General features: G+C 41.7%; 1 protein-coding gene across 9 annotated transcripts in view; it reads right to left on the bottom strand.

Moving 5' to 3' along the window:
- Positions 1-24,434, bottom strand: part of pde10a (phosphodiesterase 10A) — a 354,529-nt gene that overhangs the window by 104,040 nt on the left and 226,055 nt on the right. For all 9 annotated transcript variants that reach the window (XM_078405762.1, XM_078405766.1, XM_078405764.1 and 6 more), the window contains 3 exons: positions 20,188-20,216; positions 14,031-14,151; positions 9,752-9,801 (listed from right to left, as the gene is read on the bottom strand). In XM_078405762.1, the coding sequence (XP_078261888.1) occupies positions 9,752-9,801; positions 14,031-14,151; positions 20,188-20,216 (200 nt within the window). The remainder of the gene's footprint in view (positions 1-9,751; positions 9,802-14,030; positions 14,152-20,187; positions 20,217-24,434) is intronic.

Below are 24,434 nucleotides of genomic sequence, written 5' to 3'. Positions count from 1 at the left end.
CTGTCATACTGCAACATAAGAGATTGAGTGCATTGGCAAATAGGCAAACTCCCACCTAGGAGATTAGTGGGCAAAATTAGAGCATTGGGTATTGGGGGTAGGGTACTGACATGGATAGAAAATTGGTTGGCAGACAGAAAGCAAAGAGTGGGGATAAATGGGTCCCTTTCAGAATGGCAGGCAGTGGGGTACCGCAAGGCTCGGTGCTGGGACCGCAGCTATTTACAAACACATGAATGACTTGGATGAAGGGATTAAAAGTAACATTAGCAAATTTGCAGATGACACAAAGCTGGGTGGCAGTGTGAACTGTGAGGAAGATGCTATGAGGTTGCAAGGTGACTTGAACAGGGTGTGTGAGTGGGCAGATGCATGGCAGATGCAGTTTAATGTGGATAAGTGTGAGGTTATCCACTTTGTGATAAGAATAGGAAGGCAGATTATTATTTAAATGGTGTCAAGTTAGGAAAAGGGGACGTACAACGAGATCTGGGTGTCCTAGTGAATCAGTCACTGAAAGGAAGCATGCAGGTACAGCAGGCAGTGAAGAAAGCCAATGGAATGTTGGCGTTCATAACAAGAGGAGTTGAGTATAGGAGCAAAGAGGTCCTACTGCAGTTGTACAGGGCCCTGGTGAGACCGCACCTGGAGTACTGTGTCAGTTTTGGTCTCCAAATTTGAGGAAGGATATTCTTGCTATTGAGGGCGTGCAGCGTAGGTTTACTAGGTTAATTCCTGGAAAGGCGGGACTGTCGTATGTTGAAAGACTGGATCGACTAGGCTTGTATAGACTGGAATTTAGAAGGATGAGAGGGGATCTTATTGAAATAAATAAGATTATTAAGGGGTTGAACACTTCAGAGGCAGGAAACATGTTCCCAATGTTGGGGGAGTCCAGAACCAGGGTCCACAGATTAAGAATAAGGGGTAGGCCATTTAGAACAGAGATGAGGAAAAACTTTTTTAGTCAGAGAGTTGTAAATCTGTGGAATTCTCTGCCTCAGAAGGCAGTGGAGGCCAATTCTCTGAGTGCTTTCAAGCGAGAGCTAGATAGAGCTCTTAGGGATAGCGGGGTCAGGGGGTATGGGGAGAAGGCAGGAACGGGGTACTGATTGGGAATGATCAGCCATGGGGGTGAATGGTGGTGCTGGCTCGAAGGGCCGAATGGCCTACTCCTGCACCTATTGTCTATTGTCTATAAAAGACTGGCGAATGGTATTTAATGCATGAAAATGTGAGGTCATACACTTTGGTAAGAGAAATTAAAAGGAATATCTAAATGGAAAGAGCCTGAATGAGAGTAAAATATTGAGGAGTCTACGTGTAGGAAAGAACTGCAGATGCTGGTTTAAATCAAAGGTATACACAAAATGCTGGAGTAACTCAGCGGGACAGGCAGCATCTCTGGAGAGAAGGAATGGGCGATGTTTCGGGTCGAGACCCTTCTTCAGACCGTGTTCCTCTGAATGAATCAGGTTCAACAAGTAATTAAGAACACAAACAGAGCCAGCCTTCATTACAAAGGAGTTAAAATTTAAAAGTATGGGTTTTTTTTTGCGGTTGGACAAGTGTTGCTGACGTTTCACTGTTAACCCACTTATTCCATACCTGTTAATACCATAGCAAGAAAATACAGTGGAAGCAGTCCAAAGAGATTTACCAGTCCAATTTCTGAGATGGAAGGATTGTCTTTCCCAGAGAACTAAATAATTTGGGCCTGTATTCCTTGGAGTTTCGTTAAATGGGAGGCGACCTTGTTCAAACATGTACGATCCTAAAGGGGCTTTACAGGGTAGATGTTGGCATGCCCCGAACGAGAGCACATAACGAAGATAGGTGGAGGAGCAGGTAATATAGAGGAAGCAGGGACTCTGCAGAGGATTTGGACAGATTGGAAGAGTGGGCAGAGAAGTGGCAGGTGGAATACAGCGTAGCAAAGTGTGGAGTCATGCGTTTTGGTAGTAGGAATAAAGGCATGGACTATTTTCTAAATGGGGAGAGAATTCAGAAATTAGAGATGCAAAGGGTATTGGGTGTGCTGATGAGAGATTCCCAAAAGGTTAATTTGCAAGTCGAATTGATAGTAAGGAAGGCAATCGCAATACTAGCATTTATTGTGAAAGGACTAGATACAAAAACAGGGATGTAATGCTGAGGCTTTATAAGACACTGGTCAGACCGCATTTGGAGTACCGTGAGCAATTGTGGGGCCCATATCGGAGGAAGGATGTGCTGGCACTGGAGAGGGTCCAGAGGAGGTTTACGAGAATGATCCCAAGAATAAGTGGGTTAACATATGATGAGCATTTGATGGCACTAGGCCTGTACCTGTTGGGAGTTTAGAAGGATGAGGGGGGACCTGATTGAAACATACTGAATAGTGAAAGGCTTGGATAGAATAGATGTGGGGAGGATTTTCCACTAGTGGGACAGTCCAGAACCAGAGGTCATAGCCGCAAAATAAAAGGACGTTTCTTTAGGAAGGAGATGAAGTGGAATTTCTTTAGTTAAAGGGTTAAAAATCTGAGGAATTCTTTGCCACAGAAGTCTTTGAAGGCCAAGTCAATGGATATTTTTAAGGCAGAGCTAGATTCTTGATTTGTACCAGTGTCAGGGGTTATGGGGAGAAGGCAGGGGAATGGGGTTGAGGGGCACAGTTAGATCAGCCATGATTGAATGACGGAGTAGACTTGATGGGCCGAATGGCCTAATTCTGCTCCTATCACATGAATTTATAACAAAGATGCCGATCATTTTACGTTGAGCTACATAAAATATTTTTCTTGCAGAGGATGGAGAATCTCTGGAATTCTCTGCACTGGCAGGTGGTGCAAACTGGATCATTTGAAATATTTGAAATGGAGGTGGATAAATATTTGACAGATCGAGGACTAGAGGGATATGGTGAAATGGCACAGAAAGGAGCTGAAGGCAGCATATATCTGTCTTGATCGTATTAAATAGCGGTACAGGCTCGAAGAAGCTAACGGCTTATTCCTGCTCCTATTTCCCTGTGTTCCAGGTCCTCCATGTCTCTGAGCAAAATGTAATAGGAAAAAAAGTATAGTTAAGAAAGCATTTGATATATTATCTGAAGAAGGGACCCAACCAGAAACATCACCTATCCAAGTTCTTCAGAGATGCTGCCTGACCAGCTGAGTTACGCTTTGTGCCTTTATTTGATATATTGACATTTATTCACTGAGGCAGGGAACAAGGCGATCATTGGGAAACAAAATGAAATACAAATAAAGACAGAGAAAGGAGGAATTAAAAAATCAGCATTCATAAATAAACATCATGGACATTCAGTCCACGATGTTTATTTAGGTCAAGAAAAGATTATGAAGAGTAATTATACTTCCCAACTTTAAGTCCATTGCCATAAAAGTTGGGACACATTGAGTGCTCATCTAAGTACTTCTTAAATAAGATAAGTGTTTCTGGCTTTCAATCATTGTCATTTCAATCAATATATATCCAACATTTCTCTATTGCTTGTTACTCCTTTAAGTCATGCTGATTAATACAGACACTAAACCACACCAATATCCTTTCTACAAGGTAATGGCAACAAAATGGCATAAAATAGAATCAATAATTCATCTTTGCATTTATGAGTGTGAGTATTAACATGGATGACATAAGAAGATATCAACATTTATCAAGATATTTATGACAGAAAATGGGGATAAAAATAGAGAGAGGGTAAATCCATGAGTCAAAATAGACAATATCCAAACATGTTCAAAGAAATTAGCAAAGAGAGCAGAGGCCTATAATTTGCAGAAAGAGAAAAAGAGACAGCTAATGCTATTCCTGTATTTAAAAAAGGAAGATAAAGACAAATCTAAGAACTTATGCACCAATTAATTTAATATTGATGGTATGTAGGATGTTCACATTTTTGCTCAAAGATGTGAACTGAAAAGTATCTGCAATTTTTAACATAAAAATGTGAACAACTTCTATAAAAGGTCTTGCTTGATTGAACTAGCAAATAATTGAAACAGCTGCAGAAATAACAAATAATAGATGTTCCATTCATGTCCTATCACAAGGCATGGTGATTCCTGGGATGGCAGGACTTTCATATGAAGAAAGACTGGATAGACTAGGCTGGAATTTAGAAGACTGAGGGGGGATCTTATAGAAACATATAAAATTCTTAAGGGTTTGGAGAGGCTAGATGCGGGAAGATTGTTCCCGATGTTGGGGAAGTCCAGAACCAGGGGTCGCAGCTTAAGGATAAGGGGGAAGTCTTTTAGGACCGAGATGAGAAAACATTTCTTCACACAGAGAGTGGTGAGTCTGTGGAATTCTCTGCCACAGAAGGTAGTTGAGGCCAGTTCATTGGCTATATTTAAGAGGGAGTTAGATGTGGCCCTTGTGGCTAAAGGGATCAGGGGGTATGGAGAGAAGGCAGGTACAGGTTACTGAGCTGGATGATCAGCCATGATCATATTCGGTGCAGGCTCGAAGGGCCGAATGGCCAACTCCTGCACCTATTTTCTATGTTTCTATGTTTCTATGGTGCATGATTATATAAATCAAGTGATAAGCACAGAAGGATTGAAAAATGTTTCAAAACCGGAGACAATCAGTCTGAATTAAAGATAATATTTCACACTAGAAGTAGAGGTAATGCAGCATTCCAAAAGAATTCGGAACGTAGAACCAAAGAAACAAGGATTCGGGAGCATGTCTACTTTCAATTCAAAACTGATGGGTCGTGCCTGATCTGGTCACTGCATGTTCTCATTTGAAAAAGTAGAGCAATCTGCAAGTGTCAAAGAAGCCTCAAGTGGATCTGCTGATCTGTTTTTAATGGTCAACGATCAGCAGAATTTAACTTGCGTACTTCATTGCGTACAGTTTTGGTCTCCTAATCTGAGGAAAGACATTCTTGCCATAGAGGGAGTACAGAGAAGGTTCACCAGATTGATTCCTGGGATGGCAGGACTTTCATATGAAGAAAGACTGGATAGACTATCATATCATATCATATATATACAGCCGGAAACAGGCCTTTTCGGTCCACCAAGTCTGTGCCGCCCAGCGATCCCCGTACATTAACACTATCCTACACCCACTAGGAACAATTTTTTAAAAACATTTACCCAGCCAATTAACCTACATACCTGTACGTCTTTGGAGACGTGGCTTGTACTCGCTGGAATTTAGAAGATTGAGGGGGGATCTTATAGAAACTTACAAAATTCTTAAGGGGTTGGACAGGCTAGATGCAGGAAGATTGTTCCCGATGTTGGGGAAGTCCAGAACAAGGGGTCACAGTTTAAGGATAAGGGGAAGTCTTTTAGGACCGAGATGAGAAAGTTTTTTTTCACACAGAGAGTGGTGAATCTGTGGAATTCTCTGCCACAGAGGGCAGTTGAGGCCAGTTCATTGACTATATTTAAGAGGGAGTTAGATGTGGCCCTTGTGGCTAAAGGGATCAGGGGGTATGGAGAGAAGGCAGGTACAGGATACTGTGTTGGATGATCATATTGAATGGCGGTGCAGGCTCGAAGGGCCGAATGGCCTACTACTGCACCTATTTTCTATGTTTCTATGTTTCAATAAAACTTGTATATGGTCGAGTAGCTTTTGTTGAGAAGTTATTTTTTAGTGATTTTTAAATTGGGTTACCTGCAAATAGTGGGCAATACAACCTTATTTTTTTATTTTCTCTGATGAACTAATTTTTTGCTCTTTTAATACAAATTATACAAATATATTTTCGTGAGAGTTTGAATTGCAAAACCAAATGATGCAATTAGGAATGTGATTTACACAAAACAAAAACTCTACCCAAAATATTATTTCACCAGGTCTGCTTATTACTGCATATCTGACTTTCAATCGGCAACAAATTAAATACACTATGTCTGTTCTGAATTCATGCAAAATCATTGGATTGCAATAAAACATGCTTAATCTGATGCACTGTCTGCACGAACTGCTCATGCTTTTCCTGTGGCAGCATTTACTTTCACTGTCTAAATGTCGTCCAGGTTTTGCTTTTGTGGCTATTCTACAAGGCACAAGTGATGAATAGGTCTCAGGTGGAGGATCCTTTGAACTGTTTTGATGATGAAAGCTCATTAATCAGAAGTGTTAATGTTTTCATAGAAATTTTTGTCGTTTTCAGTAGTTCCCTTTTCTGAGTTTTGCTTTAGTTTTCAAGGTACGGTTTTTCAATGTTTTGACAATAAAAGTGCAAATCATGCAAACAATGAATCTAAACTACGCTGTGCTATCAGTGAGCTAATTTATTATATGTTTCATTTTGCTGTGAGACTGTCTAATGTTAAAGCATTGCGACACTTTAGTCCAGTGATATTCAGGGAATGGCCATATGCCATGGTCCACGAAGGGCGGTACTCCTAAGAATAGACAGACAATAGGTGCAGGAGGCCATTCGAGCCAGCACCGCCACTCAATGTGATCATGGCTGATCATTCTCAATCAGTACCGCCTTCTCCCCATACCCCCTGACTCCGCTATCCTTAAGAGCTCTATCTAGCTCTCTCTTGAATGCATTCAGAGAATTGGCCTCCACTGCCTTCTGAGGTAGAGAATTCCACAGATTCACAACTCTCTGACTGAAAATGTTTTTCCTCATCTCAGTTCTAAATGGCCTACCGCTTATTCTTAAACTGTGGCCCCTTGTTCTGGATTCCCCCCAACATTGGGAACATGTTTCCTGCCTCTAACGTGTCCAACCCCTTAATAATCTTATACGTTTCGATAAGATCTCCTCTCATCCTTCTAAATTCCAGTGTATACAAGCCTAGTCGCTCCAGTCTTTCAACATATGACAGTCCTGCCATTCCGGGTATTAACTTAGTAAACCTACGCTGCACGCCCTCAATAGTAAGAATATCCTTCCTCAAATTTGGAGACCAAAACTGCACACAGTACTCCAGGTGAGGTCTCACTAGGGCCCTGTACAACTGCAGAAGGACCTCTTTGCTCCTATACTCAACTCCTCTTGTTATGAAGGCCAACATTCCATTGGCTTTCTTCACTGCCTGCTGTACCTGCATGCTTCCTTTCAGTGACTGAAGCACTATATCTATAAAATATCTATAAAACTAAATTTAAAATATATCTTTGCTTATGAATGACATTTAAAACACATATACAGACAATCCACGACTAAGTCAGATTTTATGCAAGTCGGAATCACCTTAAAACTAGGTTGAAATAAAGAACTGCAGATGCTGGTTAATATGCAAAATGACCCAAAGTGTTGGAGTAAGTGGACAGGTAAGGCAGCATCTCCGGAGAACATGGATAGGTGACGTTTCGGTTCGGGACTTCTGCAAACTGATTCAGTCTGCCGAGTTACTCCAGTACTCTGTGCAATTACAGCTTAAAACAAGGTGCCGGTGCTGATGCCGCTGGTCTGCACCAAGCGAGTCCTCCTTCACCAGCAGTCGAACCGTCCAGTTGAGGCGGCTGTTGTTGCGGCTCATGTTGTAGCGCCTGGCTGACAGTGCTTTCTTCAGGCTGCCACTGACAGGATGCGCTCAGTAATTGTGGGGCTCCCTCCCTCCCCTCTCACCAGCTGCAGCTTCTTCCTGTCACCTGTCACTTTTCCCCCTCCTCTTTCTTCTCCCCAGAATCGCTGACATGTTCCACCTTGGAATATTTCAGCACTGTGGGGGAGGAGGAGGAGCTGGTGGTGAAGTGGGGAGTGGCAGAGTGGACAAAGCGACAGCCGACAGGAAGCACAGCTGCTGAGAGGGGAGGTAGCCCCATGGTGACCGAGTGCGTCCTGTCGGCGGCCTGAAGAAAGCGCCGTTTGCCAGGGACCACAACATGAGCCGCAACAACAGCCTCATCAACCTGACAGTGCGGCGGCTGGTGAAGAAGGGCTCACTGGTGCACCTTGTGGAAGAGGTCAGCGACTAAGCCGGGAGACGCTCTCCATTGCCTCCCTTGTTCTCGCTTGGCAACCCAGTGTTGCATCGGCAGTGGCCGAAAATGGAAGAGCAGTGAGTATGGACGACACTTTTATATCTTTGAAGCGAACGGGAAGCCCGCGCAATCCTCCTGTTGCTATGACACAGGTCATTCAGGAAACGGGGCCATCTATTGTGAATTGTTTACGTAAGGGCGAGTTTACGTAACACGTTTATTGCAAAAGTTGGGGAGTGTCTGTACTCAATTGTTGATGGACATTAGTTAGATATATTGCAAAAATATTACTTCCTGGCAGTCTGTCAAAATAGTTTCAAATTGTAATTATAGACAGGGGAAGAGAAAAGACATTCTGGCCTTCCATCACAGCGAGGAGGTGACTGGAGGAGACTCACTGTGATGGATGTTTCTTTTGTTTGGTGTTGGCTTATGATTGTGTGTGTTATTGCATATTTTTATTGCTTATTTTTACTGGTCTTATTGTTGAACTGCGGGTAATTTTTCATTTCACTGCACATTTATGTGTATGTGACAAATAATTTGACTATTGACTATAATGCAGCAGAAATAAAGTCGATCATGTTGCAGTGCTTGAGAACTGTATAGAAATTGTCTCCAAGACCAATATCAGCATCACACTGACTGACATACTTCACTTTTTTGACATTTAAAATGTTACATAGTCTGTTTTTTTAGCATCTCAGTCCTACTTTTCTAAAAGTATGTTGGAAACTATGACTTGGCATCAAAGTTGTTGCATATAAATGTACCTTAAATTACCAATATCTATTTTGCATATATATACAGCTAAATTTCAGTCAAAATTGGTGTATGAACGTAATAACAAATCTGCAATTCATGAACAATAGCAGTAATTCTGTATTACATCTGGCTTGTTGAGGAAGTTTTTTTTTTAGATTGGTTTGTGACCTTTAAATCCAAACTAAAAATCACTCTCCAAATTTGAGAGCCCTTCTTGAAATGAAAAAGATGGAAGTTATATCAGTACAATTACTTCATAAAATGGTTACAGAATAACAAGGTGCATTAACTTATGCAGGCTAACATGTAAACAATTCATATGACAAACATCCAAGAAGATTTAAGAGGCACAAGAAACTGCAGATGCTGGAATCTTGAGCTAAACTGAAAGTGCTGGAGGAACTCAGTGGGTCACAGGTAGTATCCGTAGCGGGAGTAGACAGACGATGTTTCAGGTTGGAACACATTCTTTAGTCTTAAGAAGCGTGCTGACCTGAAACGTCATCTGTCCATTCAGGTCAGCACCTTAAGACTAAAGGTGTTCCAACCTGAAACATCGTCTGTCTACTCCCTCGACTGATGCTACCTGACCCACTGATGAACAACGACTTCTCCCACTTTAGATAGTTCCTCTGTCCCTCTCTTCCCCTCCCCCTTTCCCAGATCTCCCTGTCTCCACCTATATCCTTCCTTTGTCCCGCCCCCCTGACATCAGTCTGAAGAAGGGTCTCGACCCGAATCGTCACCCATTCCTTCTCTCCTGAGATGCTGCCTGACCTGCTGAGTTACTCCAGCATTTTGTGAATAAATACCTTCGATTTGTACCAGCATCTGCAGTTATTGTCTTATACTACCTGACCCACTGATGTTGCCTGACCCAAGGAGATTTAGGATTGCATTTACTTCTATTCTCCTATTCCTATTTGTGCCAGGGATCATCAATTAGAAAATTAGCTGTTGTCACGTTGCCATGGGAAGAGAATGCAGCCATTGGCTTTAAAATACTACTGCATCCTCTCTGTTCTCATGTTTTTATTGTCATGTGTTGAGCTGTACTCACACTGGCACATTCTCCCAGGAAATAAAGCGCAAATGAGTCCGCATTGGTAGCTGTGAAGAGCAACAGAGATATTGTTATTGCAATGCAGAAACATGTAAATAATTATGATAGATAGTTACAACGTTGGCTTTAGCAATGTTTTGTAGATAAGATTGAATTTTACTTTGAATTTCAATGTTATTGAACAATTTCTAAACATGTGGAATGTGGGAGGGAATTGCCCTCAGTGACTACTCCTGTGGGAAGTGTAAGAAAATAACTGCAGATGCTGGTTCAAATCGAAGGTAGACACAAAATGCTGGAGTAACTCAGCGGGTCAGGCAGAATCTCAGGAGAGAAGGAACGGGTGACGTTTCGGGTCGAAACCCTTGAAGTGTGCCCAGCTGTCAGCTCACCGCTGACAGGGTTAAGGAACTGGAGCTGGGCATACTCGAGATCATCTGGGATGCTGAGAGAACCACATAGGAATATTAGTGCGGTGGGCATACCTATGGTACAGGTTGCTGGGAGTTGGCTCATCACTAGGACGGGTAAAGGATGTAGAGAACGCCGTGCAGGGTTCTCTCATTTGCCTTCCTACACTAACAGGTGTATCTTTTTGGACACTGTTGAGGGAATGACCTTTAAGACAGCAGTCAGATCTGCGGCAGCATGAGTGGCTGAGGCACAGGATGGAATTGTGGAGTCAGACAGAGCCACAATGATAAGAGACTCAATATATCCTGTGGCTACAAACGAGACGGCCGGATGAATTGTGTCGCCTGCCGACTGCCACGGTCAAGGATGTCTCTGAGTGCCTGCAGCACATTCTCAGGAGAAAGGGTGAGCAGCCATAGGTTGTTGTGCTAAGGACTTGGGTAGAAAAAGGGACATTCCCTTAACTTGCCTAAAAGACTGTGCATTCACCCTATCTATTCCCCTGATGGGTTTCTCACCTCTATAAGATCATTCCTCAGCCTCCTGCGATCCAAAATTAAAGTCGTAGCCTGCCCAATCTCTCCCTATAGCTCAGGCCCTCGAGTCCTGGCAACATCCTTCTCTGCACTTTTTCCAGCTTAATGGCACATATCTAATAGAAGGGTTAACAACCCTCAATGTAATAATCGTAGGGCAGTCTCACCAATGCCTTGCAAAAGTGTAACATAATGTTTTAATTCCTCTACTCAATTCCCTGACTGATGAAGACCAGCGTGCCAAAAGCACTTTCTCACATATCTACCTAAGGAAACTATGTATTGATTCTCCTCGATCCCCTTGCACTACAACACTCCCCAGGGTCCCATTGTTCACTAAGCAAGTCTTGCCCTGGAATGATGCCCCATCTACCATAGACTATGTATATATAGCCCTGCCCTCATCAACCTTCTTGGTTACTGCTTCAAAAATCTGTCAAGTTTGTGAGACATGATTTTTCAGGCACAAAACATGCTGACTATCTTTAATCAACTCCTGCCTTTAAAAAAAATGCATCTTGTGTAGGAAGGAACTGCAGATGCTGGTTTAAAGCGATGGACACAAAATGCTGGAGTAACTCAACAGGACAGGCAGCATCTCTGGAGAGAATGGAAATGGGTGACGTTTCGGTCGAGACACAGATCTCGACCCGAAACGTCACCCATTCCTTCGCTCCAGAGATGCTGTCTGTCCAGCTGAGTTACTCTAGCACTTTGTGTCTATCTGCATGTATATCTTATTCCTCAGAATCCTCTTCAGTAACTTTCCTGCCACGCATTTGGCTTACTGATCTATTATTCTCAGGTTTTTTTTTGCTGCCCTTCTTAAATAACACATCATTAGCCACCTTCCAGTCTTCCGCCACCTCACCCACATAACACGATGATTATATATCCCAGCCAATCCTCCAATTTCTTCTCAAACTTCCCACAGTGTCCTTCAATATATCTGATCAGTCTGCGAGATTTATCTAACTTCATATATCTTAGGTCGTGCAGCGCCTCCTCAATTGTAATAAGACTCCAGGACTTGGACTACAGGACATGGACTACAGGAGACTCTGGTGGCTGTGCCTAATGCAAACAGGTACACACTCTTGGAAGCTGTCGGGGCAGAAGACGCTTCCAGTCCGAGCGGCGGACAGGTCGGTGGCTCCAATCCTGGCAAGGAGACTCGACCAGTGAGACCGACGTCGGGCTGAGCCATAGTAGTGGGTGACTCCATTGTCCGAGGTACGGACAGTGGATTCTGTGGCGGCAGGCGGGACTTGAGGATGGTCTGTTGCCTCCCTGGTGCCAGGGTTCAACATGTCATGGACCAGCTTCAGAACATCCTAGCGAGGGAAGGCGATCAGCCGGATGTAGTTGTGCACGTGGGCACGAACGGAGTCGGGAGGAAGAGGAAGGAGGTACTGCAACGTGAGTTTAAAGAGTTAGGAAGAAGATTGAGAAGTAGGACGTCGAGGGTGGTTATCTCTGGATTGCTTCCTATACCTGATGCTAGTGAGGGCAGGAACAGGGAGATCGGGGATATGAATTTATGGCTGTGGGATTGGTGCAGGGAGCAGGGATTTAGATTTCTCGACCACTGGGATCTCTTCTGGGGTAGGGGTGACCTGTACAAAAGTGACGGGTTACACCTTAACAGCAGGGGGACTAACATTCTGACAGGCAGGTTTGCTAGTGCTACACGTGTAGGTTTAAACTAAGTAGTGGGGGGGAGGGGTTCACAAATTGGGAGTATAAAGATGGAGTTAAAGGGGAAGTGAATACAGGAAAAATTGCAAAAGACTCTCGAATAAATTGGAAGGAATGTTCAAGATGGGACAAGAGAGTAACGTCAGGGCCAATGGTGTGAGAGGGGAGGTGAATACCGAAGTTAAAGTGTTGTATTTGAATGCGCATAGTATAAAAAATAAAGTGGATGAGCTTGAGGCTCAGTTAGACATTGGCAAGTATGACGTCGTGCGAATTACAGAGACATGGCTACAAGAGCACCACGGCTGGGAACTGAATATTCAGGGGTAAACGGCCTATCGAAAAGACAGACATTAATGACTTAGATGAAGGGATTAAAAGTAACATTAGCAAATTTGCAGATGACACAAAGCTGGGTGGCAGTGCGAACTGTGAGGAAGATGCTGAGGTTGAAGGGTGACTTGGACAGGTTGTGTGAGTGGGCGGATGCATGGCAGATGCAGCTTAATGTGGATAAATGTGAGGTTATCCACTTTGGTGGTAAGAATAGGAAGACAGATTATTATCTGAATGGTGTCAAGTTAGGAAAAGGGGACGTACAACGAGATCTGGGTGTCCTAGTGCATCAGTCACTGAAAGGATGCATGCAGGTACAGCAGGCAGTGAAGAAAGCCAATGGAATGTTGGCCTTCATAACAAGAGGAGTTGAGTATAGGAGCAAAGAGGTCCTTCTGCAGTTGTACAGGGCCCGAGTGAGACCTGGAGTACTGTGTGCAGTTTTGGTCTCCAGATTTGAGGAAGGATATTCTTGCTATAGAGGGCGTGTAGCGTAGGTTCACTAGGTTAATTCCCGGAATGGCGGGACTGTCGTATGTTGAAAGACTGGAGCGACTAGGCTTGTATACACTGGAATTTAAAAGGACGAGAGGGGATCTTATTGAAACATATAAGATTATTAAGGGATTGGACATGTTAGAGGCAGGAAACATGTTCCCAATGTTGGGGGAGTCCAGAACCAGGGGCCACAGTTTAAGAATAAGGGGTAGGCCATTTAGAACTGAGATGAGGAAAAACTTTTTCAGTCAGAGTTGTAAATCTGTGGAATTCTCTGCCTCAGAAGGCAGTGGAGGCCATGTCTCTGAATGCATTAGAGAGCTAGATAGAGCTCTTAAAGATAAGGGGTATGGGGAGAAGGCAGGAATGGGGTACTGATTGAGAATGATCAGCAGTTCTAACCATTCAATTGAATTGTTCTAATATAATTCAAATTTCAATAAATATTTTACTGACACATTGTATTCCCTCTATCAAAATAAAGATAGACGCATTATGCAAATCTAATAGAAGAGAATCATATAGTTTTATGGCGGTATGATGTAAATTAGAAAAATTGAAATAAATGTGGACTGAACAAAACTGAACAAACTGCACATTTTCTGGACACCTTGCAATGTCAATAATTTCTGAACATGGTTGTTGGGTGTCTCACACAACAACAAGGATAGAGAAAAAAGTAGTCCAGAGGAAGGGGAAATAAAAAATAAATGACATTATTGTTCGATTATTATTTTTTTAAAGACTAATTGAAATCGCGTATAACTATCCACATGTAGGATTTCATTCCTTACCTGTTTTTATGATGTTGGACATTTCAAACAATACTATTTTGTTATCAACATCAAGATCCTCATACGTTTCTAGTTGGGAATTTAAGTCAGCAACCACTGACTGCATGTTGCTGTCCAAGTACTATGTAAATTGGAGAAAATAATGCATTGCTTTTCAATACTTTTAATCATCAAAAAATCAAAACCAAAGCTAAGTATGAATTTTTTTTAATTGATAATAAAACTGTACTTAAATCTGCAGTAGCAATTAAGTCGCAGAATACTAATTGTTATGCCCAAAAATCTAATATTAGTTGGCAATGAAGAATGAAACTGTGAAAGCCAAGTACTTGTTGGTGCTTTATATGTTATATTGTAAATATTATAGGGAAAAAAACAGTTCCAACAGAAAATGCGGCAGAAAACATTTTAATGAACACTGCTGGGAACCGAAATGAAATAGGATATTATTCTGATTTCCTGCATTTCAGAGCTAAAATTCACGATTAGTGTGAATGAGAATATTAATATTAAAGCATATATAATTCAGATTTTTAATCAACTGAAAATCATTTTAAGGTTAGGGTTAATTGGAAATGTTGAAAAAATGCTTCGAAAATGTCTCTAAATGTCCACTATTTGGATTACAAACTTTTATATCCTATTGAGTATACTATATTGAGAATTTTACTTGAAGTATCTATTGTGATTTATTTAGATTTTTGTAACATTCACTTCTGAACTTTATTGGTTATGTGATATATTTTTTAGGCTTGAATTGATTTAGTCAATGCAAAAGAATACAAAGAATACTTTTGAGAAGTGTGAAGTAAAATTTGGTTAGATGCTCACTAATTTTCAGTAAACTGACCTGCTGAATTACTCCAGCACTGTCTTTTTTTAAAAACATTAATTTTCAGGACGTCTTAAGCTGATTGTGTAAATTAGAATTTTATGGGAAAATATTTTTTCATATTTCTGTGGCAATTTTTTTTTGGGGGGGGTGGAATTGCATAACAAAGTAACATGGATTTTATATTTTGATTGGCTGAGTCAGTGTATTTCTGTATATTGGAGCAGTAGCAGGAAATTTCAAAAGGTAACCATTGGATTGGTTTGTGTATTTCAGTGTATTTCAGTGTTCGGGCAGCAGCGGCAGATGTCAAAAGGCAGCAGATTAATTAGCTAGATAGGCACAAAATGCTGGAGTAACTCAGTGGGACAGGCAGCATCTCTGGAGAGAACGAATGGGTGACCTTTCGGGTTGAGACCCTTCTTCAGACTGATGTCAGGGGAGAGGGAGATACATAGATAAGGAAGTGTAAGTTGTGAAAACAGGACAACGGGAATGGAAATCAAGGAAAATGTAGAATAGATCATTGTTAGCTGGGAGAAGGCAACAAAGCAGAGATAAAATGTAGTCGGAGACAGTAAGACTGGTTGGAGAACTGGGAAAGGGGAGGGATGGAGAGAAAGGGAAAGCAAGGGTTACTTGAAGTTAGAGAAGTCAATGTTCATACCTCTGGGGTATAAGTTGCCCAAGCGAAATAGGGTGCTGTTCCTCCAGTTTGCACTGGGCCTCGCTCTAACAATGGAGGAGGCCCAGGACAGAACGGTTAGAGTGGGAATGGGAAGCGTAGTTTAGCAACTGGAATAACAGGTAGGTTTAGGCAGACTGAGTGGACTGGGGAGTAGAGGCACAGGTGTGGCAAAATAACTAATGAGAAAGAGATATGAACAGGCTAAGCAATTAAGAACTCTCGAGCCTGATAAAGAACAAAAATGTGTTTTGTTTATTCAGCCCTTGGAGGAGTGACAACTGGAAATGATTGACTTTCGCATCATGAGAGTCGTGGGTTAGAACAAAGGCTTCTTTTCGAACATTGAAGGAAAATTAGTATAAAAGGGCGGTCCGAGACATCGGGGGTGACAACGAGGGAACAACCATGGCCAGAAGAAGGGACCCGAGTTTGAAGCTCAGAGAAGACTACCCCCCTACCAACAGAGTGAATCTGGCCAATTCATTCATATGGGTAATATCTGACTCCAACTCATAAGTTTTGTGATTTAGTTTAAGAAGTGATAAGTTGAAATAGTAAAGTAAATGAGAAGTTATTAGAAGTCAATTGTTTGCATGCATGTTTAAGTTAGTCGAGTGTCAATAAAGATTAAGTAAACCTTGGTTTAGAGTCTTTTGTTCGACACGTCAGTTGATACCCTATAGGGGTAATAGGGTCAACAATAGCCAGAACTCAAAAGCCAGAGCTATAGGGAGAAGTTGATCAGGCTTATTCCCTGGAGCGCAGGAGACTGAGGGATGGTGCGAGAGAGGTGTATTAAACGATGAGGGGATTAGATAGGGTGAATGCACAGAGTATTTCATCCAGAGTAGGGGAATCAAGAAAGAGTGGGCATGGATTTCAGACGAGAGGGGAAAGATTTAATAGGAACCTGAGCGGCAACGTTTTCACACAGAGTGGTGGGTATATGAAATGAGCTGCCAAAGTGGGCAGATGCAGTCTAATGTGGATAAATGTGAGGTTATCCACTTTGGTGGCAAGAACTAGAAGGCAGATTATTATCTGAATAGTAGACACAAAATGCTGGAGTAACTTAGCGGGTCAGGCAGCATCTCTGTAGAGAAGGAATGGGTGACGTTTTGGGTCGAGTTCCTTCTTCAGACTGATGTCAGGGGAGGGGGCAGGACAAAGATAGAATGTAGTCGGGGACAGAAAGACTAGTGGGAGAACTGGGAAGGGGGAGGGGATAGAGAGGGAAAGCAGGGACTATCTGAAGTTAGAGAAGTCAATGTTCATATCGCTGGGGTGTAAACTGCGCCCCCTCTGTGAGTTTTTTTCCGACACATTATCTGAATAGTGTCAGATTAGGGAAAGGGGAGGTGCAACGAGACTTGGGTGTCCTTGTACATCAGTCAGTGAAAGTAAGCATGCAGGTACAACAGGAGTGAAGAAAGCTAATGGCATTTTGGCCTTCATAGCGAGGGGATTTAAGTACAGAAGCAAAAAGGTCCTACTGCAGTTGTACAGGGCCCTGGTGAGACCACAACTAGAGTATTGTATGCAGTTTTGGTCTCCTAATTTGAGGAAGGACATTCTTGCTATTGAGGGAGCGCTGCGTAAATTCACCAGGTTAATTCCCAGGATGGCGGGACTGACATATGATGAAAGAATGGATCGACTGGGCTTATATTCACTGGAACTTAGAAGGATGAGAGGGGATCTTATAGAAACATAAAATTCTTAAGGGTAGATGCAGGAAAAATGTTCCCGATGTTCGGGGAGTCCAGAACCAGGGATCACAGTGTAAATATAAGGGGTAGGCCATTTAGGATTGAGATGAGGAAAAACTTTTTCACCCAGAGAGTTGTGAATCTGTGGAATTCTCTGCCACAGAAGGCAGTGGAGGCCAATTCACCGGATATTTTCAGGAGAGTTAGATGTAGCTCTTAGGGCTAACGGAATCAAGGGATGTGGGGAGAAAGCAGGGATGAGGTACTGATTTTGGATGATCAGCCATGATCATCTTGAATGGCGGTGCTGGCTCGAAGGGCTGAATGGCCTACTCCTGCACCTATTTTCTACATTTCTCGGAGGTAGTTGAGGCAGGTACTATAACAACATTTAAACCACATTTGGACAGATGCATGGATAGTAAAGGTTTCAAGGGTTATGGGCCAAAGACAGCCAGATGGGACGAGAGTAGATAAGGCATCTAGGTAGGAATGAACAGGTTGGGGCCACAGGGCCTGTTTCCATGCTCTATGACTCATTTTCCACTCAATTTAAGATTTGGATTAAAGGAAAGAACTGTTCCAATTTGTTTATCTGTATCAACAAGGAAAATAACATTCTTTAGATGTGAAGGTTAATTGTGAATTTCATTGAGTCATCACTGAATATTATTTCTAGCCTCTTAAAGCTGAGAGGACAGTTTGGCGGAGGGTGTCAGAGAACAAAGGGGGACCCAGCCGGGGGTGGGTGGGGGGGCATGCCGAAAACAAAGGGGGATACTGACGTTGGGGTGGGGGGGGGGGGAAACTGCGGAGAACAAAGGGGGACCTTTGGGGACTAAATGGGATGCTTTGTAACTTTGTCAGTGTCCAATATGTGACGACACTTTGAGCACTTTGGGTATGCAAACAAGACATTTCTCGTGATAATAAAGAATTCGTTCATTCATTAAAATATACTTCCAATCTATTAAACTAGGCATTTGGTAAGAAATGTCCCTAGTGATTTTATCAGGTAAAACTGTATTTTTCTGCTCAGTTTTCTGCCGTGCAGAGGAATACAAAACCTCAGCAAATGTCCTTCCTATTTTAATTTGATCAGATACACTAAAACGTGATAGAAAAAGATCACATGTGGTTAAAGTGCACATTGTCAGATTTTAATAACGACCATTTTTATAAATTTTGGTTTCACCTTGTGGAAATTACAGCTGTATTTATACATAGTCCCCCCATTTCAGGGCACCATAATGTTTGGGACACAGCAATGTCAGGTAAATGTAAGTAGTCATGTTTGGTATTTTGGTGCATATCCTTTGCATGCAATGACTGCTTGAGGTCTGTGATTCATGGATATCACCAGTTGCTGGGTGTCTTCTCTGATGATGCTCTGCCAGGCCTGTATTGCAGCCATCTTTAGCTTATGCTTGTTTTGGGGCCTAGTTTCAAATTTCAAATCATATATGTTGATTATTTTTAATATTGTCTTTTTACCTATTTTTAATATTGTCTTTTTACCTTACTAATGTCATTTTTAAAATCTTATTTATCCTTGGAATATTACTGCTGAGGTGACCCATTGTCTTGTCAAATACATTTAATTGCACCGTTGACCCTGTGTCAACCTACATATGACAAATAAAATGTATTATTATTATTAGCACCCTTCAGTTTACTCTTCAGCATATAAAAGTCATGCTCAATTGGGTTCAGATTGGGTGATTGGCCACTCAAGAATTTACCATTTTTTAGCTTTGAAAAACTCCTTTGTTGCCTTAGCAGTATGTTTGGGATCATTGTCTTGCTGTAGAATGAACCGCCGGCCAATGAGTTTTGAGGCATTTGTTTGAACTTGAGCAGATAGGATGTGTCTATACACTTCAGTATTCATTATGCTGCTACCATCAGCAGCTGTATCATCAATGAAGATAAGTGAGCCAGTTCCTTCAGCAGCCATACATGCCCAGGCCATAACACCCCCACCACCGTGTTTCACAGATGAGGTGGTATGCTTTGGATCTTGGGTAGTTCCTTCTCTCCTCCATACTTTGCTCTTGTCAACACTCTGATATAAGTTCATCTTCGTCTCCTCTGTCCACAAGACATTTTTCCCCAGAACTGTAGTTGCACATTTAATTACCTTTTGGCAAACTGTAACCTGGCCATCCTATTTTTGCAGCTATCCAATGGTTTGCATTTTGCAGTGTAGCCTCTGTATTTCTGTTCATGAAGTCTTCTGCAGACAGTGGTCATTGACAAATCCACACCTGACTCCTAAAGAGTGTTTCTGATCTGTCGGACAGGTGTTTGGAGATTATTATTTATTATAGAGAGAATTCTTCTGTCATCAGCTGTGGAGGTCTTCCTTGGCCTGCCAGTCCCTTTGCAATTAGTAAGCTCACCAGTGCTCTCTTTCTTCTTAATGATATTCCAAACAGTTGATTTTGGTAAGCCTCAGGTTTGGCTGATGTCTCTAACATTTTTATTCTTGTTTCTCAGTCTCATAATGGCTTCTTTGACTTTCATTGGCACAACTTTGGTCCTCATGTTGATAAAGAACAATAAACGTTTCCAAAGGTGATGGAAAGACTGCAGGAAAGACTAGGTGCTGAGAGCTCTCTTATACCTGCATTAAGGAGGCATTTAAACACACCTGAGCAATTACAAACGCCTGTGAAGCCATGTGTCCCAAACATTATGGTGCCCTGAAATGGGGGAGGACTATGTATAAACACAGCTGTAATTTCTACATGGTGAAACCAAAATGTATAAAAATGCTCTTTAATAAAATCTGACAATGTGCACGTTAACCACATGTGATTTTTTCTATTACAAATCTCAAATTGTGGAGTACAGAGGCAAATAAATAAATGATGAGTCTTTGTCCCAAACATTATGGAGGCACTGTATATCATTACACACACTTACCCTGCCACCTTCCTTAGCCAAGCTGTCATCTGTGGGGAGACAGAAGAAATTATTAGCCAGAAAAAGACATTTTTTTAAATGGTGCAAATACTGCCGGCATTTGTTCCTGAAGAAATTTTCTATCAGGCACTGCCAATATTTTGTTAATCATTCTTTTTGAAAGTACCTCTATGCAACCGTCTAATTTAGCCATTTTCCACCACATCGAAATCACAGATTTTTTTTCAAAAAAAAAGAAAGCCACGATATTATATTGTGACTGGGCGCAATAAAAATAAAAAGGGAATATTTTCATTCCATGAGGCAGTGGTTAGATTTTACCCAGAAACTTTGTTGAACACAAAAACTGTACAGTAAAAACTCTGATAATCTGCTATCCCATTGTTTAGAAATCCAGGTTCTGTTTACCATGATTTGTTTAAACACTGCAAGGCCCCCGTTCCTGTACTCCCTTTAAACTCATCTGGATCCTATTTCCATCTCCCTTTAAATGTACCATATTTAAGGGACATTGCTACGTAAAAAAAGGGAATATAAATGTCTCAGTGTATTAACGTGTCAAATCCAATCATCTGGTAAATATGCCAAAGTTTCAAGGGTGCCCGATTATCAGTGTTATTGTAAACAGATTCAAGACTCTACTACTTTTTTTCTCTGTAGAGAAAGAGAAAAGTGGTCATGGCTTGAATGGGAATTTACAGGGTTAACAGCAGTAAGGTATTAACATCTTGTGCATTTTCCTCCATAAATGGGTGGCACATTGGCACCCACAGCGCCTGACACCCGAGTTCGATCCTGACCTTGGGTGCTGTCTGTGTGCAGTTTACACGTTCTCCCTGTGACGGCGTGGGTTTCCTCTGGGTTCTCCGGTTTTCCACGACATGCGGGTTGGTCGGTTAATTGGCCCATGTAAATTGCTGCAAGTGGGTAGTGGGATAGCTGGTGTGAACGGGTTATTAATGATCAGCGTGGAGTTGGTAGTCCGAAGGGCCTTTTTCCATGCTGTATCTCTAAAATAAACTAGAATGCAGCGTTCACATGGAATGAGGAAGAATTGATCTGTTGTGCAATCATGGAGGACTGCACACATGAGGGAAGTAGATTTTTCTCTCGTTACTAAACTTGATTATCGCAGATATTGAAACATTGTAAAGGTGTAACAAACTCAATACTGACCACCACTCAAAGGAAAATACTTTTTAGTTTAAAACCTGTAAATGTAAAATTATCACTCTTCACAACGATAAGGAAGATAGCAGCTTTGTACAAAACAAAAAGGCAGAGTATATATTTTAGTAGATTCCTGGAGAGAATACTTGAGCAGAATTACTGGCATGCCTGTTAAATAAACCACCAAGTTATACACAGGGTGTATCAAATAGGAATGCATTTTGTAACTTGCTAATATTTTTCAGTAATCTATGAAGTTAGAATTTTAATCTTGTTTCGACCCATGTATTATTGAGCTATTTTGAAAAAATTTAGGGGAAATAATTGGAGCTTGAACTTTTGGTTCCGTTTGTTGTTCTTCTCAGTTATAATGAAATTTGCCAAATTTGGATTTTTCTTGATTGTTAAATCAAACCCTCCAACAAGCATAATGATGTCCACTGTTGCTGCATTTCCACTAATTTTGCTATTACACTGTGCATTTCAGTTACCCAATCATAAAACATGTGCACCAACAACTATAGCTGTTCATTGGTCTATGTGAGCAAAATGCTCATTTTTAAAGCCTTGAAGATACATGTACGGTTGATAAAGTCTTCAAAAAAGAGCTCTGGTTACTTGTAAAAAATAAAATCAGAACTATTTCTTAAGTTGGGCTTGGGAAGGATTGGTCAAGTTATTAGCGATAAAAGAAATCAAGTCCGAGTTATAATCTTCTAATCACCTTTTCAGGATATCATATTATTTATGAATAAATATCAAAAGTACATGTGAAAATGCTGGGATGCATAAGAGTACCTGTTAGTAACGTAGGAAGTCAGTGATACAAATCAAGGTGAAGATGGTTAAAGCAGCAGGGCAGGGGGCGCCATTCACAGTACAAGACAAGTAGGGGGAGTGAGGAATGTTATTGCAATTTTTAAAAGAATGTTAACTAAAAAAGTTATTCTATTCTCTTCTCTAGCTGAACTTACAACTGGTAGAAGTTAAGGAAGAAGACAAAGGTGACCATATTATAATGCCGACCAAATGAAAGTAGTCATAAAATTCACACTTCTAAAATAGTGGCAATAGACAATAGACAATAGGTGCAGGAGGAGGCCATTCGGCCCTTCGAGCCAGCACCGCCATTCAATGTGATCATGGCTGATCATTCTCAATCAGTACCCCGTTCCTGCCTTCTCCCCATACCCCCTGACTCCGCTATCCTTAAGAGCTCTATCTAGCTCTCTCTTGAATGCATTCAGAGAATTGGCCTCCACTGTCTTCTGAGGCCTCTCTTTAGTTTTCATCAATCTAAAATGTATACATTCTTACTATTAATTCTTACAACTTTCGCCTCAGTTGTATATGGAACCATTCTCCACAGTGCAGACTGTCTGAGACCCATGTAGATCATATCTTTTATTTACACTGTCGGCTACTGTTATTCCAGCTTCAGTTCAGTTCAGTTTATTGTCACGTGTACAGTGAAGTTTTTGTTGCATGCTCTCCAGTCAGGGGAAAGACAAACATGATTACAATCGAGCTGGTCAGTGTACAGATACATGGTAAGGGAATAACATTTAGTGCAAGGGTAAAGCCAGTAAAGTCCAATCAAAGATAGTCGAAGGGTTCCCGATAAGGTAGATAGTAGTTCAGGACTGCTCTCTGGTTACGGTAGGATGGTTTAATTGCCTGATAACTGCTGGGAAGAAACTGTCCTTGAATCTGGAGGTGTGCGTTTTCACACTTCTACACCTTTTGCCCGATAGGAGAGTGGAGAAGAGGGAGTGGCCAGGGTGCGACTCGTCCTTGATTATGCTGCTGGCCTTGCCGAGGCAGCGTGAGGTATCAATGGAGTCAATGGAAGGGAGGTTGGTTTGTGTGATGGTCTGGGCTGCGTTCACAATTCTCTGCAATTTCTTGCGGTCTTGAAAGAGCTGTCCCCATAAAATGCTTTCTATGGTGCATCTGTGGAAGTTGGTGAGGGTTGTTGGGGACCTACTGAACTTCTTAAGCCTTCTTAGAAAGTAGCTTCAGATTGTTGGTGATAATCTCCCCTTCAAAAACTTTGCCTAAATTTTGCGTGTTTTCTCTCCCCAGCTTTGTCACCTCACCTAAGAATAATGCATGAGCTCTGCCTGGTAGTAGGATGTTGGAGATTTTAAAATATTCTGTACAGCACATGCTGTAATTTTAGAAAAAGCGATTAGTATTTAAAAAATTCAACTTATTACCCCAAAACAAACTGCCATTCTCAGCATTAAAAGTGAACATACAATTACAATCAAACACTGGCATTACACACGGAACTGCTTATAAATTCAGAGGCACATCATATGATGGATTTGTCAGGTTTAATTTCTACTGGCTACCATGGTTGAACTCATGACTGAAAGGCCTTGCGCATACAAAGCCTTTTCTGTAGCACACAATATCATGTGCTTGGACTGAATTTCCTAACAGTGGGCTTAGAAAATAACATTTTCACGGCCTGCCATGAACTGACTGCTGAACATGTTCTTAATAATGCTAACAAATTTCTAGGCAATAGTATCAAACACCAGAGGCAAGGTAGATGGTTCCATACATGATCAAAGAGGGAAAGGTTGCAGTATACCCTGTGCAAAGGTTTGCTTCCAATGGAATATTGGTATCATTTTAGATAATCTGGAAATTGTCACCTAAAAGGTATCAACAATTTAATCATAATAATCATCATAATCATACTTTATTAGCCAAGGTAGACACAAAATGATGGAGTAACTCAGCGGGTCAGGCAGCATCTCTGGAGAGAAAGAATGGGTGACGTTTCGGGTCGAGACCCTTCAGACATTATTAGCCAAGTATGTTTTGCAACTTACGAGGAATTTCATTTGCCACACATTCATACCTATAAAAAGCAACAGAACACACAAAATACATTTTAACATGAACATCCACCACAGTGACTCCTCCACATTCCTCACTGTGATGGAAGGCAAAAAAAAGTTCAATCTCCCTACTTTGTCCTCCAGAGGCCGGGGGCCTCTAACCTTCTGTTGACGAGACGATCTTACTCCCGTAGCTGGCGGTGGGCCTTCCTCGTCGGGGCG

The sequence above is a fragment of the Rhinoraja longicauda genome, chromosome 9 (assembly GCF_053455715.1).
Source record: "Rhinoraja longicauda isolate Sanriku21f chromosome 9, sRhiLon1.1, whole genome shotgun sequence".
NCBI classification, from domain to species: Eukaryota; Metazoa; Chordata; class Chondrichthyes; order Rajiformes; family Arhynchobatidae; genus Rhinoraja; species Rhinoraja longicauda.
This window is presented reverse-complemented; position numbering and strand designations above follow the sequence as displayed.